Source organism: Gouania willdenowi, chromosome 14 (assembly GCF_900634775.1).
Source record: "Gouania willdenowi chromosome 14, fGouWil2.1, whole genome shotgun sequence".
NCBI classification, from domain to species: Eukaryota; Metazoa; Chordata; class Actinopteri; order Blenniiformes; family Gobiesocidae; genus Gouania; species Gouania willdenowi.
The window spans coordinates 7,766,399-7,785,399 of NC_041057.1; the positions used below are offsets into that span (position 1 = coordinate 7,766,399).

The 19,001-nt window shown below is 36.7% G+C and overlaps 4 protein-coding genes across 4 annotated transcripts in view; 2 read left to right on the forward strand and 2 right to left on the reverse strand.

Moving 5' to 3' along the window:
• The first annotated feature begins 456 nt into the window (after nucleotides 1-456).
• The window catches only part of LOC114475394 (claudin-4-like), a 31,743-nt gene continuing 13,198 nt past the window's right edge, over nucleotides 457-19,001 (forward strand). Inside the window, exon 1 of the mRNA XM_028466158.1 lies at nucleotides 457-508. The gene's annotated coding sequence lies outside the window, so the exon portion shown is untranslated. The remainder of the gene's footprint in view (nucleotides 509-19,001) is intronic.
• The window catches only part of LOC114475391 (claudin-like protein ZF-A89), a 37,557-nt gene continuing 19,025 nt past the window's right edge, over nucleotides 470-19,001 (forward strand). Inside the window, exon 1 of the mRNA XM_028466152.1 lies at nucleotides 470-508. The gene's annotated coding sequence lies outside the window, so the exon portion shown is untranslated. The remainder of the gene's footprint in view (nucleotides 509-19,001) is intronic.
• LOC114475392 (claudin-3-like) lies at nucleotides 11,713-13,483 on the reverse strand. The gene has a single exon (XM_028466154.1). It carries the CDS (start codon nucleotides 13,252-13,254, stop codon nucleotides 12,601-12,603), a length of 654 nt encoding a protein of 217 aa, XP_028321955.1. The 5' UTR covers nucleotides 13,255-13,483; the 3' UTR covers nucleotides 11,713-12,600.
• LOC114475389 (claudin-4-like) lies at nucleotides 16,914-18,647 on the reverse strand. The gene has a single exon (XM_028466151.1). The coding sequence runs from the start codon at nucleotides 18,312-18,314 to the stop codon at nucleotides 17,643-17,645; it is 672 nt and encodes a 223-aa protein (XP_028321952.1). The 5' UTR covers nucleotides 18,315-18,647; the 3' UTR covers nucleotides 16,914-17,642.

Genomic DNA, 19,001 nt, shown 5'->3' on the forward strand with positions numbered 1-19,001 from the left:
GTCCGGGTCTCCATCATGGCCACCAGTTAAACACTTCCGGGGGTTAAAGAACAGTGGATAGGAAAGGAGATAGGAGGGAATGTTCGGACTGAGCCAAGAACTCGGGCAGGATTTTTTTTTAAATTATTATTTATTAAGCCCGAGCGCCACGAGCAGGCGAAGGGCCTCTTGCTCTCGTAGTGGCCACACTAAGAGGGTTGGATTATTATTAATTCTTTGTTATTGGGTTGGATTATTCTTTCTTTCTTTCTTTCCTTCCATTATGTGGAGTCTAAAAAAATCCAACAAAATTAAATCGCGCACTTCTCTAATTTCTGATTTTAAAAATACAAAAATTTGACTCGCCAGCACCCCCAAATACGCCAAAAATGCATTACGAGATATGAATTACACACCTTTTTCTCCACCACCATGTGGCGCCACCGTGTCACAGTAAATGCTAAACCTGTTAGCATTCTACAATGGCCGCCTACTCAACAAACACCACCTGCTAGTTGTTCAATCACGGGTAAGCTTCAATCAGAAATTACTTTTCTTTCTTTTTCTAATGATTTGGCTTCTCAAACAACCCCTTTATACCTTTAATTTTCAAGTCAGTAAAAGTTATCAACTATAAAGTGGGTCAATGACGTGACACCTAAATATTTTGTCTAACTTCAGAAGTTAAATTGCACAAAAAGACACCAAATACGTGGTAACTTAGTTTATATGTGCTCACTTTGATTTTTATTTTTTTTAAAATGTTAATTACTAAATAACTTCTGGAATTTATTTTGATATTCAAAGTGTCCAAATATCATGTGTCTGTCCAGCCATGACATGCTATTTGAAAAAAAAATAAAATCTTTGAAATTACTCTAAATCTATTCAATTTTAATTTCTGCCTTAATTTAGTTCTATTATATTCTTATATAAATATTTCTTTATTTATTTCCATCATAATATCCATGCAAACCTTGTCCGATAATGTGTGTTTCATGAAATATCATGCAGTGAAATCCTTATATGTCATTGACCCATTTATAAATACAGAGTAGCCAGGATTAGTGACAAGTTGTGCTAGCTCAGTAGGGATTTAACGATTCACTCAACTCCCGATACGATTCGATTCACGATACTGGGTTCACGATACGATTCTCTCACGATTTATTTTACAAAATGGGACTGTATATAAATGATGACTGAAAAATATTCCTTTATTTTTTTTGGGGAAAAAAACTAAAAAATACTGTTCTATTTTCCTTTTATTTTTCATTGTCAAAAGAATCCCTTGATAAACTATTCAAAACAATACAATTTAACTAAAAATAAATCTTGAATAAAATAAATAAAGGAATAATACAAACGAAGAACCCTTTTAATTTAAATTCTTGTTTAAACTACATAATAGTTATTTTTCTTTTTAAAAGTGCTACTGAAAATGTATTTTGTGCCTTAACAATTGGACTTTAAAAAAAAAAAAAACCTTCATTCACTGATTTACGTCAGATATTTGTTTGGACCAGCAGAGGGCGCTGGTAACCCAGTGGTCAGTTGGCATGCTGAAATTCTTGCAGTGAAGAAGAGATGCTATCCTAGCAGACAGAGCTAATAGAAAAACGTGACTTTTACAGATATTCACGTAATATTACAGATATTCTTTCAGTGCTAAAGGGGTAATGAATCATTTATTAACATATTTAAGAGTATTAGGCGGCCAGAAAGAAAGTAGTAGCAGATTCCGCCCGCCGCTTGACAAGAGACGGGCTAAATATATAGCGCCCTCTGCTGTTTAAAAAAAGTACTGCGATTCAATTTTCAAAGTATTGATGTCAATCGTGATACCTATGAATCGATTTTTAACTGCCTTACGATTAATCGTTGCATCCCTGTAGCTCAGATATTTTTTAACTGTATTTTGTTACTACTATTATTAACTAGATGTATATTTTACAAAGTGCTGCTTCATAATTCTTATCTTCACCCTTTTTTGTGCTGTTTCTTTAGCTCTCTGATGAAATATGTGATATCTGCATCTGGTTATCGTGACTGTTTTTGTTCCATACGTATAAATCCATGTCTCTCCTCGCTGCATTGATTGCTATGGGAGAAACATCCACTGGGATAAAGATGGCTGCCGGTCGCCATAGCGATGGCATGAACCATGGTCCTTATGGGAGCACTTGGTAGCTAAGCTTACAGATCTCATGAGAATAAAACAGAAGGGCAGTGGTGAATATGTGCACTGTTTTAATTTCACTCTATTGTGCATTTTACATATTATATAGTCTTAGATATTTAAGTTTCAGATGCGATTGCAGGGAGATCTTTTTAATTTAAAAAAAAAAAAAAAAAATACAACAAAACATAAAGAGCAACAGTATACAGACATCAACAGAAATCAATCAACTTTAGAGGCATGCTAGGGAAAACCAAAAAAAAAAAAAAAAACTTGAGAGGGCTCCTGATATAACATTTCAACTTTAGCTAAAGAGAAAATAAAATAAAGTCAGGACAAAATAAAGGAACGTGAGGACAGCAAAACTGTTTAAAACGGAGCAGAAAACAGGAAAAAGAAAAACATTAACATCAAAATCAAGGGTCTATGTTATGAATCTAGATTGGATTAATCTCCGTTAGCTGGCTTCAACTAACCAAACATTCCCTGTCGGACAGGAGCTGTCTTACGACCATCGATCACCTATGATTACATCACGCTAATTTAAGCCAATTGATTAAAGCCTTGCTGCGTTCGCGTTAGGGCTGGGCGATATGGCCTTTTATAAATACCGCGATATTTTTAGGCCATGTCACGATACACGATATATATCTCGATATTTTGCATTACCCTTGAATTAACACTTTGATGCACAAAATCACACCAGTATGATGATTCTATATGTCTACATTAAAACATTCTTGATCATACTGCATTAATATATGCCAATTTTAAACTTTCATGCAAAATTAAACAGTGAGTGGCTCAAACATAAAATTGTCAACAGAAAGTGCACGTTCTGTGCAAAATTGTCACAGAGACATTTCAAAACAAGACATTAGTGCAGGATGCAACTCACATGGCATTTCAAAACACAAAATTAAAGTGCACTTTTTGTACATAATGCCACTACAATATTTTAAAACAAATAGTGCCCTTTTGTGCATGTTGTCATTAAGATGACATTTCAAAACAACACTAAATTTAAGTGCACCTTTTGTGCATAATGCCACTAAGATATTTAAAAAAAAAAAAAAAAAAAAAGTCCGCGAGTTTAACGGTATGGTCATTTTCAACACCGCACAGACTACAAGCTGCGATATATCGAGTATATTCGATATATCGCCCAGCCCTAGTTCGCGTGCAGCATCTGACTAATCAATGGAGAGAACTTGCAGACTGAGCGTCTTTACAATGAATGGAGGAACAGCTTATGATCTTAAACAAATATAATGAATATAAATCCATGATGACAGTGAAGAGCAACAGTGCAGCGCACAGCAGGAGGCGGAGCTTTTATACTCGCTCGGATCTGATTCACTTCATAACTCGGTACCGACAAGGTTGCTGAAGTTTAAAATGATGAATAATTAAAATCCACAAATCAGACCAAAGACAACACTGTTGTTACAGAAAAGGCAGGAATGAGAGAACTCAGGCAGGAAGCTGCTGACACTGTGAATGAGCAAAGATTATTTATTATATTAATCCATTGGACGACAAACAGACAGTGCTCTGCAGTTAAACTTTATTACAGCACACACGTGTTTCTATTCAAGTAGACCTCTATCACACACACTGGGATGAGAGCACATTGTGCATGTTCCTGCTGATAATGTCAGCCCCAGCGTATTAATGAATTAATGACTTCAGCCGTCCGCGCACACGGATCGACACACAGGCTTCATCAGCTGACTGATCAGTGGCCAGGGGGCCCTGTGACACGTTTAAGCTGCTCCGCCATTAGCTTTAGGTCAGGATATGATTTGCACAGTTAAGATAAGAATATACACATAACAACATTTACATTTACAGGGCAGGAAGTGGGGAAAACTTGATGAGCTTGTGCAATAAAAAAAAGAAAAGAAACATTCCAAAAAAGCAATCAGCAGTACATGGAATATAATAAAGGGAAAAAATATATGTATCAAAATATATTCATGACAATAAAGCAAACAACAGACCATTATTACGTAATATACAATTACATTCACATAACAGAAATTAAATGGATTTTAAGACAGCTTTTAAAGCGTCTTACTGAAATTGGAGTATTTGTTTCACAATGTTCTGACCAGAGATGTTAAGAGTACTGATAAATCCTTCTCAAGTAGAAGTACTGTTACTTAATCGAAATTATACTTGAGTACAAGTGCAAGTAAGTCATACATAAAATAGTCAAGTACAAGTAAAAAGTAGCTCAATTAAAAAGTACTCAAAGTAAAAGTTACTAGTTACTTTCACCCCACATGTTTATTTTTGGTAATAAATCTTACCACGGTTCCTTTTCATACAGTAAACATCTCATGTATAAACTTAAACAGGAAGAGACCAAATCTTGCACAACTGGAACATCATTTATTTCCCACAAAGGCATCTGTATAAAATAAAAGGTTTGTCAAAATGTATTATTTTAAAAATAAAATAACACTAATGATTTAAATTCAAAATAAAAAGATTCTCAGGCTCTAAGTATAGATACATTTATGAACTCTAAAACTGAGAAAATATCCAGAATTCAATTCTGTTTTGGTGCGGTGAATTACGTTTAATCTGATTGGTCAGCTATGATGTGATGCATTTGATTGTTGTCTGGTCATTTCATTTTTTGTTGTTTCACAATGTTCGTTGATCATTTTACAACAAAAAAATATTAATTTAAATGTACTCAGTAATGGTTTGGTGTAGAAACCTAACAAATTACTTTTACTTCTTTTAAAACGTACTTAAGTACAAGTAAAATTACTGATTTATAAATAGACTCAAAAAATTACAAGTACCCATTTACAGCTCATTTACAGTAACGTGAGTACATGTAATTCACCTCTGGTTCTGACTATAATCTGTATTGAGGGGAAAAAAGTTGCTGTTTTGAACTTTCACAACAGTCACTGTTTTTCCGCATTTAAAGTTGTTTACTGTAACTCGTTGACTCATTAGGTCGTAAAATGCAGCTCGCAGTCTTCCGATAAGGGTTGGAGGATTATCAGCACCGCTAGTGAGGGAAAGAATGTTTCACTTTCAGCAAAAACACAGAAGTCAGAATAGAGACGCCAGTGAACGACAACCTCAACAGACGATGGGGGCGTACTGTAGATACAGATACACAGTGTGGATGTCTAATCACATGTTTGATTATCCGTCAACCAAAAGCAAAAATTCTGACTGGAGCCTGCCAAGAAATACACAACAACTATTCCTGATAGAAAACATTTTCATGTTTTTGTTGCTAATGCTGAGATAAAATTCTCTGGATTGTTATTTAATTACATCACAAGAAATCCTTCATCCAGAAAGGACTGTAACTATTCTTTAGAAGGGAATAATGTTGTTTTAAATGTAGAAAATTAAAACAAAAAACCTCAGAGTTGGACACAAAAACAGTCTAAAATACATCAGCATTATGCAATAATTCCCTGGCTTTTACTGGGCTTTTCTGCAAAACATGCCTAATCCTCTAAACAGGTGTGACAAACTAAAGGCCTGCTTAGCTAAACTGGTCGGAGCCATTTAAATAATAATTGCACGAATAAAAAAAAAAAAGAAAGTTTATTATGAGTAAAGTTCTATATACAGTACTTTAGTTCCAGTTATTTGTACCTGAATACTTCACTTTTTCGGGCAATCTGAGTGATTTCAATACCATTGTGTATAATATGTGGAAGTGCTAAAACTAGAGATTAATGATGTTGGTATTTCTCTTTCTTTCTTTACTCATGTAGGCAAGCGCTCAAAAACAAGTTCCTATTTACTATTAATACGCCCTGATAAAACACACAGAGAACACATCAGGACATAGAGACGGACACGCGTGAAACAGATGTACAACATACAATAAAGTTATTATATTATATAACATTTCAAGAAATGGATCACATTTTTGCAAATATGTGGATAAATATGTAATAACGAATGCAGACCAAATGATTAAAGGGATAGTTCGCCTATTTAAGACATGACGTTGTATGCAATCCTCACCAGCACTATAGTGCATACACATTGTTTCACTCAGTGGTCACCTCCCTGGTCCGAGTTCTGGCCGTTTGAAGTTGGTCAAGAAAGTAGTTCCGGTTAGTTTCCGGGGCCACAAAACCAGCCAGAGGGTTGCCATCGGCGGAGTCAGACATGTTGTCCGCGAGTCGCGCTATCAACAGCTGATGGGATTAGGCGCACCGATGATGTTGACGGCAGCGCGGATTGATGGAAACGGAAGAGAAAATAGTGCCGATTAAAACTGGAGGTATGAATTTTTTTTATGGGGGGTTTTGTGATGTAAATGAATCAAGCTTTCAAACGCATATCTTTTTTTCTATTAAAAACGCAGTTTTGTGGCCCCGGAAACTAACCGGAACTACTTTCTTGACCAACTTCAAACGGCCAGAACTCGGACCAGGGAGGTGACCACTGAGTGAAACAATGTGTATGCACTATACTGCTGGTGAGGATTGCATACAACGTCATGTCTTAAATAGGCGAACTATCCCTTTAAAGTGGTGAACCTACAGTGAGTTTCCATCAGACATGTGACAGTTTGCTGGTATGTACCTCTAGTGTACAGGACCTTCATTACCAGCAGATCATTTAAACTATTTGGATAGTATGGCGTTACTTTGCTTCCTTAATTTCAACTCTTTACACAATATTTCTTATTGGTCGGTATATTGATGAGACACACTCGGAGATTGTCTAGTCGAGCCTCGGCCCATGACATATAAAATACAGTCAATCATAAGAGCGAGCGCGTGGAGAGTAGTTTTAAAAACCACGATCCCGTTTATTACTGGCTGTGCTGTTTTTACACTCTTGATTTCAGTTTCTGCGCCCCCGTTTGTGCTTTGTACGCTCTCGCTAAGTAACGCCATAGGATAGCAGCAGGATACCGATATTGCAGCCTTGTGTATCGGCCGATACCAATATTGATCCGATATATGCATGAGTCATACACACTTTTATTACTTTTTTTTTTAATTTAATAAAAAAATAATAAAGACTTATTTTGTAGTGTGGAGTGTTAGAAAAGGCTTGATCAAGTGATGTTACTCAAACAGAGAACAATAGTCAGCAATAGTAGGTATGAGAAAAACTGACCTATTTATTATTAACCAATTGGTTACATACATTTTAACCATCAACATAATATCTACAGTATTCTACAATTGAATAAAATAAATAAAAAATTAATTGGAAAAAATAATAAATCGGAAATTTGATACCGATATCCGATATTCATTTCCAGGCTGATATCGGACCAATATCCGATATTGATATCAGATCGGGACACCCCTAATTATGACTTAAGCCGTAATATAGCCCACTACTTTTTCCGGTGAATTCAATTTCTTGCCAACCATAACTGCTGTTATTTTATTTTATTATATTTCCATGAATTATACTATACATTATATATTATTTCTTTATAATGTAATACTGTCATGTCTTTCCACGATGCCACTGTCATTTTGATGGTGAATTTTTTGCAACCACAGCTGCCAGTATTTTACAGTAAAATCTACGGATTCTTTTTCACAGTGTAGTTTGTTGTAGGGCCCACTATCCTGCTGATAGAGGTCATAGACAGTAGGAAAAACAGATCAATACTTCAGATAGGCTGTCAAGCAGGTCCATTACTCGCAACAATGATGTCATTAAGGTTTTACTTATATTCTCTTGATTTTTTGTTAAGGTTTCTGCATTAAAATCAGTCCTTTTTGAAAAATAATATTTCTTTATAAACTAATGACAAATGTGGGTGGATTTTTTTTTGCCCTTGTTTTTTTATAACATTCATAATCCCACATGTTAAAGTCTGTGTGTGTAGTTCTATATCATCACCTTATACTGAGTCACATCCCCACACAGAGGATAAATTGTACCTGAGTCGTATTCAAAGATTGTCTAAAAACAAGTGTTTATGTATTTTTCAGGCGATAGTGTATCTGTTTTACACAACTTTACAATCCATCCGTCGTTAGGGTTAAAATATCAGCGATAACGCGGACTAAAGCTTCCTATAGAGTCTATCTGGAACATGCTGGACTTTCCTGTTTGTTCATTAACCAGTTTAACTGACTACTTCTCATCTCCACGTGTTTCTAAAGTGTGTTTGCTGTGAGAATTTGGATCATGTTTATAATTTTGATTATTTCGTTTAGTTTCGATTTAGTCGTTTGTTGGAATAGTTACTTTTACACTGTAGAGTTTAATTTAATTTTCTTTATTTAAGTAGGGACAATACATATTAATGAACATTCAAAAAAATGTAAATATGCCAGATTGTAGCCAACGGCTAATTTCCATCTGCTGTCCCTAGACAGGCTGATGTAATAAAATGTTACACTTAACAATAAGACATGGCAAGACACAAAACAATATATAAAAAGATTACATACAGGACACAAAAAAAACAAAAAACATAGGGATCATAGAATACAGTAACATTTCATGTAAATGGAACACTGGGACCAGAACAACTACACACAAGAGAAAAGACAGGATGCTGTGGGGCCAAGAAATGTACAGGGGAAAGAAAAGCAGTTCACTTCCACATAGTCAGGGTTGGTCAGTCACAGGAGTGCAACAATAAATTTACATTATCATAATAATTTATTTAAAGTGCCACTGTGCATTGCAAAGAGCCCTGAATTGCCTGAATTGACAACGCTATCATTGTAAACAGACTGTTTAAAAGCAGCTTTATATATTGTTCACTTTAGAAGTTCATAGTCAAGGTTAATAGTTAATAGCCTCATGTCTGTATTAAAATTAAGATTAAATGATCCTATGGAAATGAGGCTTAATTCTCACATCCAAATTCTGTAAAATATTATACTGTTCGTAAATAATAAGAAGGATGATCTTCATTTGTATTAAAACTAAAATCAATTATGTCAACAGTTTTATCTATTTGTTTCTTTTTAATTATTTTTATTTTGTTTTTTAATATTGTTTATATTATTTCTGGTAAATAAAAAAAAAAATAATATATATATATATATGACAAAATTACTGAGCTGAAAACATTTGCTCATACAAATAGAAATGTAAATGTAAAAGCACTATTAATACTCATGAACTGGTTTGCTCCAGTGCTTTGAGATGACTTTGTGGTTTTTTTGTGCTATATAAATAAAGTTTGCTCTATATAGATAAAGTTGAATTGAACTGAATTGTTCTACTCAGAAATAGGTCAAAAACCATTCAGTGATCAGTGATACAGTGAGTTGGCGAGTCCACACTGATAAGACTGTAAAAAAAAAATGTTATGGTTGTTTGTCACTGTCTGTAAGCCTGGAATTGGTAAAAAGAACAAAACATTTTCACAGTAATTTCAATTACAGTTACAAAAGTGAGGAAGTTCACAGTGAATATCAGAAAAGTGGCCTCATCGATTAAAATCTAAAAAAAAACCTTATTTCACTATTGGAATTTGTGATAAAAACTGGACATTTTTAATTTTTAGAGTAGAGTATTTTTAATTTTCCTCATCATTAGGGAAATTTAGTGTCATGACAGCTCAGTAAAAAAGTGCAATAATTAAGACAACTGAAGGCAACACACTGAACAACCCAAAAGACACCCGGAAAATAGTGCTATGAAGATAAAATAACAATAAAATAATGGAAGCTGAATAGAAATAGAGAAACTAGTATAAAAAGAATAAAGGATACAGATATATACATATTTACATGCGGGGCAAGGAGAGATATTTACGTATTTACTGTACAATGTCACTGCCAAATAAACCTACTAATAATCATTTAATCCATTAATCTATTTATTTGCATACTCTCATAATGTCTACACTTTTATTCTAGCCATTGTGCAGTGACCATACACAGGCCTATTTTAATAGTTTTCCAACAGACAGAAATGTCTACAGTAATCAGTACACCTTGGATAAATCCCATTTCAAATTTAGAATAACAATAAAAAACAATTAAAAGTGATGCAGAGCCTGGTACATGAATGCCCTTAAGATGATCGGTCTGAAGCTGAATAATACAACTTTGTTACTAATTTGTGTAATAGTTAGATAGATAGATAGATAGATAGAAAGAAGCTTTATTGTCATTGTAGAAAATATATGGCAAAATTAATCTGCTCTCCAAGAATGTGGAATGTTATATCGCACACTTAAATAAAGTATTTGGATATATAAAAATAAAATATGGATTTTTTTATATCAACTTTAAGCCTTTAAACACATTTCTGTTCCTATCAGTTCTGTTAGACCTTAAATTCTTATCTAACAAGGTTATTTTTATCCTAGACTTGAAGTAACAAACAAGATATTTACTGATCAAGTTTGACAGCTTTTATTAAAGACCTCGATGAACACAGGAATACACAGCACTGGGGAGAACTCTTCTGCCCTGTTTGTATAGGACTGCTAGTGTCATGTCCCCCTCGAACAGTTAGACTCTACAACTTTTATACTTTTCTACTGTAGATGAGCCGTGGGCAAATAGGCACGTTCCCTAGAAACGAGAGTCTGATAACCAACTCTTAAATAAGGAGAGATGGGCCTTCTTTCCTTTCTCTTCCTGCCACTGTCTGTTGTCCTGCTGTTAGACATAACCTCTGTGCCTTGTTAAGACAACTTCTGCTTTTGCTTGAAGAAGTGTACTCCTATTAATCACAATAGCCAAATTTAGACGGTTTAGTCTGAGTAGAGCTTAAGTTTCCCTGCACAGTGAGTTTTGAGGTGTGGGCCGAGAAAGGGAGGAAGTTAACCTACTCTGACCTTAATGCCCTGTCCTGTCCTGCGCTAGATGTTAACCTGTGTTAACCTTTACCATAACCAACAATTCTGCATCAGCCTCTCAGTCCTACTAGTTAAGCTTACATTACACAATAGTCTGTTAGTTGAGCTCTCTTTGTAAGTTTCCTTTTAATATACTATACAGCTGTATTCTAATTTTATAGTTTTTCTTGTGTTTCAGTTGAGTATTTGTTTATCTGACAGAAAGCAAATGTAATTCATGAGTTACCCTATGATATATCAAGTCTGCATAGACTTCCAGTAGCCAATGGGAGTAAAAAATGAGAATTGACACCACAGGGAAGTGTTGATACTGGCACCTGAAGTTGGTACGGATGGTGGAACAGGAACTTTTTTTCAGGCAGAACAGGATTTGATTGTATTTCTGTATTTAAGCGTCTCCTTCCTTGTCTTTCTCTTACTTTACAGGTTTCCTGGCTTTATTTTTTTAATAGAAATGAATTACTTTGACTTTTCTTCTGTAAAAACAGGTTGGATAAAAAAAAACAAAACACCACGCACGTACATAAAAAACTATGCAAATGACAGATGAAGCAGGCTGCACCTGCCCCATAAAGAATGTCTGTGGATGGATGGACAGATGGATGAATGTAACTCTGCTGCTGGCTAAACAAAGAAACCCAACTCCCAAAGCCCTGTTTGATTTGGACTGAGCCTTTGTTTGTTTTGGTAGCAGGAGTTTCACCTCAGCTTTTGTTTTTCACAAGGCTTTAGGAAAATAAGTTCATACACATTTACTACTTAGACATAAATTAATTTTATTCACACCTTAAAGACCAGTAACATATATTAAACAATTTACAAAAGTCTAAAAAGAAATAAATACCGCAAAATGTTTCCTAATTCATCATCAAAATATTAAAACTTTAAAGTGTTTGTGTGCAGAAACATGCACAAACACAGAATGACAGAGTCCATGTAGTCGCAAAATAGTTTACATAAAACCAGTAATAGTGTAGTATAGTAATAGTCAAATAGGCAAGTAACTTGAAATGAATTTAAATACACATTTTACAACAACAATTGCCTCACACATTTAGGTAAATAAAACACTTCTTTTCAGTCTTTTCAGTTCAAACTGTGAAACCAAAAGGGAAAGATGATGCTTGTTTCCTGAGGCTGAAGCTGAAAGTCATCCCCAGTGTCAGCCTCAGCAGAAACTCACCTAAGCAAATAACACATGCAAAATACACTCATTCCCTCTCTCACACACACACACACACACACGGAACAATCACGAAAGCAAATCCATGTAAAGTGAGAGCCGTTGCCATTGTCAGGAAAAGTCCCACAGTGTTTTAATAGCAGGTTTCAGTGAAACACGACACCGTAGAGGCGTCTAAAAGCTAACGACAGACCCACACACATGCACATGTAGCAGGTGTTACAGAATACGCACAAATACATTAATCCATAAAGCTGCTGTAATATGATTGATTGTAAGAACTTATTTCTATTTGTGATTAAAACGTGCTCCAATGCAAAGCAGAAAAGTAAATATTTGTACACGTACAACTTCATGTCGGAGTCTTTTGAGGGTGTTACCCTTCAGTTACAGACAGTTAAAAACACACAAATACGCTTATGTACAACAGTTTTCAGTCTACGTTTTGTCCGCTGTTTAAACATAGTCTTTCCTGTCGTATCCTCCTCCTCCCGCGCTGGTGCTGCGTGGAGCAGAGTACGCCATGCGTGGCGGCTTGTACTTTTTCTCCTTTGGCGGGCAGCTACTGCACAGCATCGCCCCTCCAATCAGGAGTAGAGCAGCCGCTCCCCAGCCAATGTAAAGCGCTGCCCCCAGTTCCCTTCTCTGAGCGCTGGTCAGGATAGGGTTGTAGAAATCTCGAATGATGACACTGGCCGTCCAGGAGACTGGTATTAGGACCAAGAGACCAGCGAGGAGAAAGAAAATCCCAGAGATGATCATGACTTTAGCCTTGGACGGCTCGTCCTCGATGCAGTTGGTGCACTTGGCGCCAACGATGGAGATCATTACTCCCAGCACGCCGAGGATGATGGAGATGATGGTCATGGCTCTGGAGGCCTGGAGCTCCGGAGGCAAGGCCAGCATGGAGTCGTAGATCTTACACTGCATCTGTCCGGTGCTCTGAGTCACACAGTTCATCCACAAACCCTCCCAGATGGTCTGAGCGGTGATGATGTTGGCTCCAACAAAGGCTGACACTCTCCACATCGGCAGAGCACAGGTCACTATCGCAATGACAAATCCCAGAAATCCCAAGGCAATGCCCACGATCTCCAGCCCCATTGACATGTTGGCTCTTTACGTGGCAAAAACTCAAAAGATTGTCCAGCAATAAAATCCCTTCAGATCTCAGTGAAACAGTCAGTCAGTGGCTTTGGTTGTTTCTGTACCTGTCTGAGTGAGCGCACCTGTGGGAGGGAGTGATGTTGCTGTAGGATGCTGCCACGGAAACAGGAGATCCTTTATAACCCCAGGCAACAAGGTGGAGTCCCTGGGCGATGATGTAAGAAGGAGGGTGTCTTCAAAAGCTTTCATTCCCCTCCTTCACTCTGCGAACAGGAGAGGAGAGATGTGATGGAGGCAGGGCGTGTCTGTGTGTAGTTGGTGGGGGTTGGGTGACACAAAACTGGTTTCCTCTTGATGCTGGAGAAAAATAATTTTCCTAACCTGTTTTTCTACAGTTGATCGCAGTTAAGGGCCGTTTGTTGAAGTTAATCACAGTAAATTAGGGTTATTGTAATGCGCTGCATTAGGGAACTGAACAACACCCTCAAAAGTACTCTAAATAGATCAAGTGGACTAAGTGTGAAAATGGAGACCAAGGCTGATGGTTTAAGCATCCTGATATACTGGTTGGATCAGATAAAGTGTTGCAGGATGACCCTTTTTTTAGGGGACTAAAAAAGAAAGCAGATGCTAGTTGGACATCTCCAACTAGCAATAGAAAAAAGCTTCTACTTGTTGATATAGTAATGATAGACAAAACAAGTAGCTTTGGAAAATATTTGGCAGAATAATTTGAAGCCAAATACATCGTATTGAGGGTTTTAGTCATGCCAACCACGCCAAATAACCGTTTTATTAGATTCAGGGTATTTGGACCCAGGAGGATACATCTCACATTTGCAGAACTAGACACCTTCCGGACTGGTTTTTCTCCTTTCCAACCACAGATTATCTGCAGATCCTCTTCCTCATACACCTTCCTAAAAGTTCAATTCAGTTTCAAGTGTCATTGGTGTGACAGTGATGCACATTTTTAAAGATGATAATTAAAACCATGCAGTTTTGATCAGTGTGGTGTTGAAGTCATTAAAACCCCTATAACTACCCCTCTCAACACTTTATATTAAATACAGCATTATTCTACTTTAGTCCATCCAAGTGTCCCAGACTAGTTGAGCCGCGAACCTATATATATATATATATATATATATATATATACAAATTAAAAATGAATATCTAACACCAATAAATGAATATCTAACACCAACATTGGTGGTTTGTGATGTATGAAACCACCAAAACATCCCAAACCACCATTCTCAGCCAATAGAGAAATTTGATTGTAATAGGCAAGTTTCAACCCATAGAGAGCAGTCACTGTTAAACAATAAACACAATAAAATATACCAAATAGAAATACTTTGACTAAAATGTCAAGAGTTGGACTAGATTTAATCAAGCAGAAAAAAAGTGGTGTTAGGGTTAGTCACTCTATATTCACGCCTCAAAACCACAAGACCCAATTAATTTTCTTCTTATACCCTAAATGTGTTTTTCAGGATATTTAGGATAAAGACAGATCCTAGTACTTCACTTTTTGGCCCCCTAATGGCTCATAGGGACCAATGCAATTGCATATTCCGCCTATAGCCAGAAACGTCTCTTTTACATTTCGACCCATACGTTTATCTCCAGCTTCCTCCTAAATAGTGAAGCCTTCAGTCTTTCCAGTCAGTGAGGTGTGTTTGTTTTGCCTTTTTTCCTGGATCTGTGACTCAGGACCAACATGCATTTCAGTATTTAGATTGAAATATTGAATGACTCGCCTTAGCATCACAAAAAGAAAGTTAAACATTAAAATAACCTTCATTTGACCCCAGTCAACCATTTGTAAGCACATCCCAAATAGCTTTGTGAATAGAAATAAACAGATATTTGTGCAAACACACACTCATTCCAGATATCAGCTGACGCTCCTTATCTTCCGTCCCTCCCTGGATTCAGTAGTGTGGGATTATTAAACAGCCAGGATTTGGTGTTGAGGAAACAGTCCAAAGGCTCTGATGGAAACTGGAATAACTGCACCAAGAGTAAACACGAACAGAGAGACATTATAATAGAATGGTGCGCTAACACCTTTAGCATACAGATAGCTTGATCTTCTCAGTCTCGGGTAAACTCTGACCAAACACTTTACTGTGTGGTGACAAAACATCTGTGTGAACAGACCAAACACAACACATAATAGATTCAAACAGGGACTCAAAAAAGTGCTACAATTTGTCAGAAAAGTGCAAACATTATATATATTAATTTATATACAGTAGATATTACCTTTAGCGGCATACCTGAAGGTTGAATCATTTGGAGCCATTAGTATTGAAAAATAGAGACTATAGATTGATATTCATTGTGATTTTGATCAAGTTGTAATTATTTTTTAAAAACTGAATTCAAGCCCACTTTGTCCCCATTGTTGTTGGCCAAACTGTCATGCTTTTGTATCAACATCACTACGCTAACAGTCAGTAGTTATTAGCCAAACGCTGTCCCTGCTACCAAAATAAACACAGAGGCCAAACATCTCACCATTCAGGTTGTTTAGTCACTTAAAATCAACCTTTTTTCAGGTGGAAATGGCACTATTTGGTCTGTAATTCATATTGTGCAAAAAAAAGGTGTACATTCGACATTAAAAACACCTTTGAGTGTTTCTAATATATCACCATTATTTTATTAACCGACACAGGTGTATCAAGTTAACCGAGGCATGAGTGTGTATTTGTTGATGCTGAGTCAGTGTCTAATTTACTTTAATACAAACTGTGATGAGGTAACTGGTGACCACAATGACTCAAACTCAAAATTGTCCCTATGTCTTTGAAAAAATGTTTTATTTAAAATATGCTGCATCATATTATTATATTAGACATCATGCATAGTAACAATACAACAAAAAATAAATTATATATATATATATTATTTAAATTATATTTAATTTTTTTAATTACAGTTTAATGTCAAAATAACAAGTCTATTTAAGTGTGGCCAAAGAAATATTCAGAGCTTTAAAATATCTGTGAAATTTTTTTTTACTAAAATGCTTTAAAAAATAAAAGTAATTGAAGGGGTTTATTTGCTAACCAGGGCACAGAGGCACAATATTAATAATTAATGAATCAATAGAAATCAAGCCTAATTGAGTAAACCACATGCAGCCAACTGGGTCACTGTAGCAGGAATATGTGATGGACTTATGTACATCATCATCATCATCATCATCATCATCACTGGTCTGCTGTTCTTTTAACCCTGTCACAAATGCAAAAGTCCTAAAACTGGAACAAAAAACAGGAACAAAAAAGCTAAAGGCATTCAGAAGGCACGCATACATTACATGCATAGAAATAATTGTGAGAATGCGTGTAAAACAGTAAATATAAGATAAAAACCATCAACTACCTTCACACCTACTGTATGAGTTTTCAAGATATTTCATCCAAGAAATCTGTGTTTGGAAATAACTTCAATAAGTTCAGCACATTTCAGTTTGGAAACCACAGAGGAATATATTTGAATATTCAAAACAAGGAAAAGTTGTCGGCCTTCCCCCGAGTCCGTCAGGAATTCAGAAGCAAAGTAGAGAAGATGTTTAGTTCTCCTATAGATTCAGAAAGAATTAGCTTTACCGTATTTGTAAGGAATTTTTACAAACAACTCAATGGATTTTGTAATGTTTTGAAATTTATTTTTGTTTAGTTCATGCTTAGAAAAAAAGATTAATTGACCAACTTTTTATATTAAAAACAACAATATTGCAATTTTTCAAATATTTCATTACAAATAGTAAACTGTAATCTGCTATGTGATATACATGACAGCAAACATCTCAAATCGCCTTGAAAATATAAAAAATGCTAACCATGAATGCTGAACAGTATTAGAGATGAAAACATTTGGACGTTTTATGACTTTCTTCCCACACTCTACTCCGCCATTTTAACCTTCGTTCAAAGCCTGGAGTGAGTTCAGTTTTGTTCAGCTGTTTAATATTTAATCATCTGTTGATATTCTGTAGAAACACGAAGAAACAAACTCCATACAATATACTCCAATATGTACTTCAATATATAGTCACAACAGTGTCTTTTTTTTAATATAAGAACAAGTTAATGTAGTGTAAATCAAGATATGTACAATAATAGAAACAGATGTCATGACTTCAAATAAATATAGTATATAAAACCTCCACTCAACAGCCTTATCAATTAATTTTTTTTTAAACCTTTTTTTGACCATAAGCTTTGTTGAAGAAAAGTCTTTATATTTATTTAGAAGAGTCTGAAGATATCTACACACGTTTTTTTTATATTTTGTTATTTTTCTGGAAATAAGCTTTAAAGGTGAACACATAAGGAGATACATGAAAAACAGGAGGTGTTCCTAGTCCGTTACACGTAGTCCCTTCTATTGTAGGAGCTGTGGGCGGTTGACATGGGTGCTGCAGAGTACGCGATGCGACTCTGTGGGTGCATGTTGTATTTGGCTGGTGGGGCTTCCTTTGGTGGACAGCTGCAGCAGAGGATAGAGCCCCCAGTGGCCAGCAGGGCGGCCGCGGCCCAGCCCAGATACAGCGCCGCTCCGATCTCCATCTTCTGCCCCGGGTTGATGATGGGATTGTAGAACTCGATCACGATCGTGTGCGCCGACCAGGAAACGGGCACCAGTTGAGCCATACCGGCCGCGATAAAAGCAACTCCGGAGCTGATCATCACCCTGGCTTTGACCCCCTCCTCCTCGATGCAGTTGGTACACTTTGCTGCCACCATTGAGATGAGGAGCGCCACCATCCCGACGATGATGGAGACCACGGTAAGCGCTCTGGCTGCCTGTAGATCCTGAGGCAGAGCCAGCATGGAGTCGTACACCTTGCACTGCATCTGTCCTGTGCTCTGGACCACGCAGGTCATCCACAGACCCTCCCAGTACACCTGAGCAGTGACAATGTTGGCACCAATGAAGGCAGAGACCCTCCACATCGGCAAGGCGCAGCTGACCACACACAGTAACCAGCCCAGCACTGACAGACTGATACCAGCAAGTTCCAGTCCAAAGGATGCCATCGTGACCAAAGGAGATCCTTTCTATGTCCTCCTTCTCCGCTTGTTTAGGAATAAAAAACGTCCTTTAGATTATTTCCCCTTCCTTCTGCGTTGTGGTGTAAATTATCCACTTGTGTCAACCACGAGTATTCTTCCTTGAAGTAGCAGCTGAATCTTCTGCGTTCGTCCACACACTCCTCGATGTGGACGTGTCCTCTCAAAGGTTTCCTTCCTGAGATCTGTGGCTCATCATCGACTTTGTCCGTTTTTTATGACAAAGTGGTGTTGCCCACTTGGCAGATGACATCACAGACTATTTCAAGCCAATCCGATGAGCATTGGCCTCATTTTACTACCTGGGTGTGATGATACTGGTCTGTGTGCTTTCCCATAAGAAAACAGTTTTTATGGTTTAACCTTTTGCCCATGGTCGCTCTGGGTGTGCCGGCTTTATTGCTGTCAGTAGGTAATGAGTGGCCAGAGCAGGCCTTGTTTTGTGGTTGATAGGTGACTACAAGGAATTGTATCAGATAAAGCACGTGTTTTGCTGTATTGTTAAGAATTATATGTATTCATTGAAAAGGGAAGCTCAAATCTCAGCTATATGTTTATGCATAATGTTTAATTCAGTTGTGTGTCATTGTTTTATTGCCTTGGCTGTAACATGATGCGATACTTTTTATGGCCCCATCTCCACTGGGTCACTCA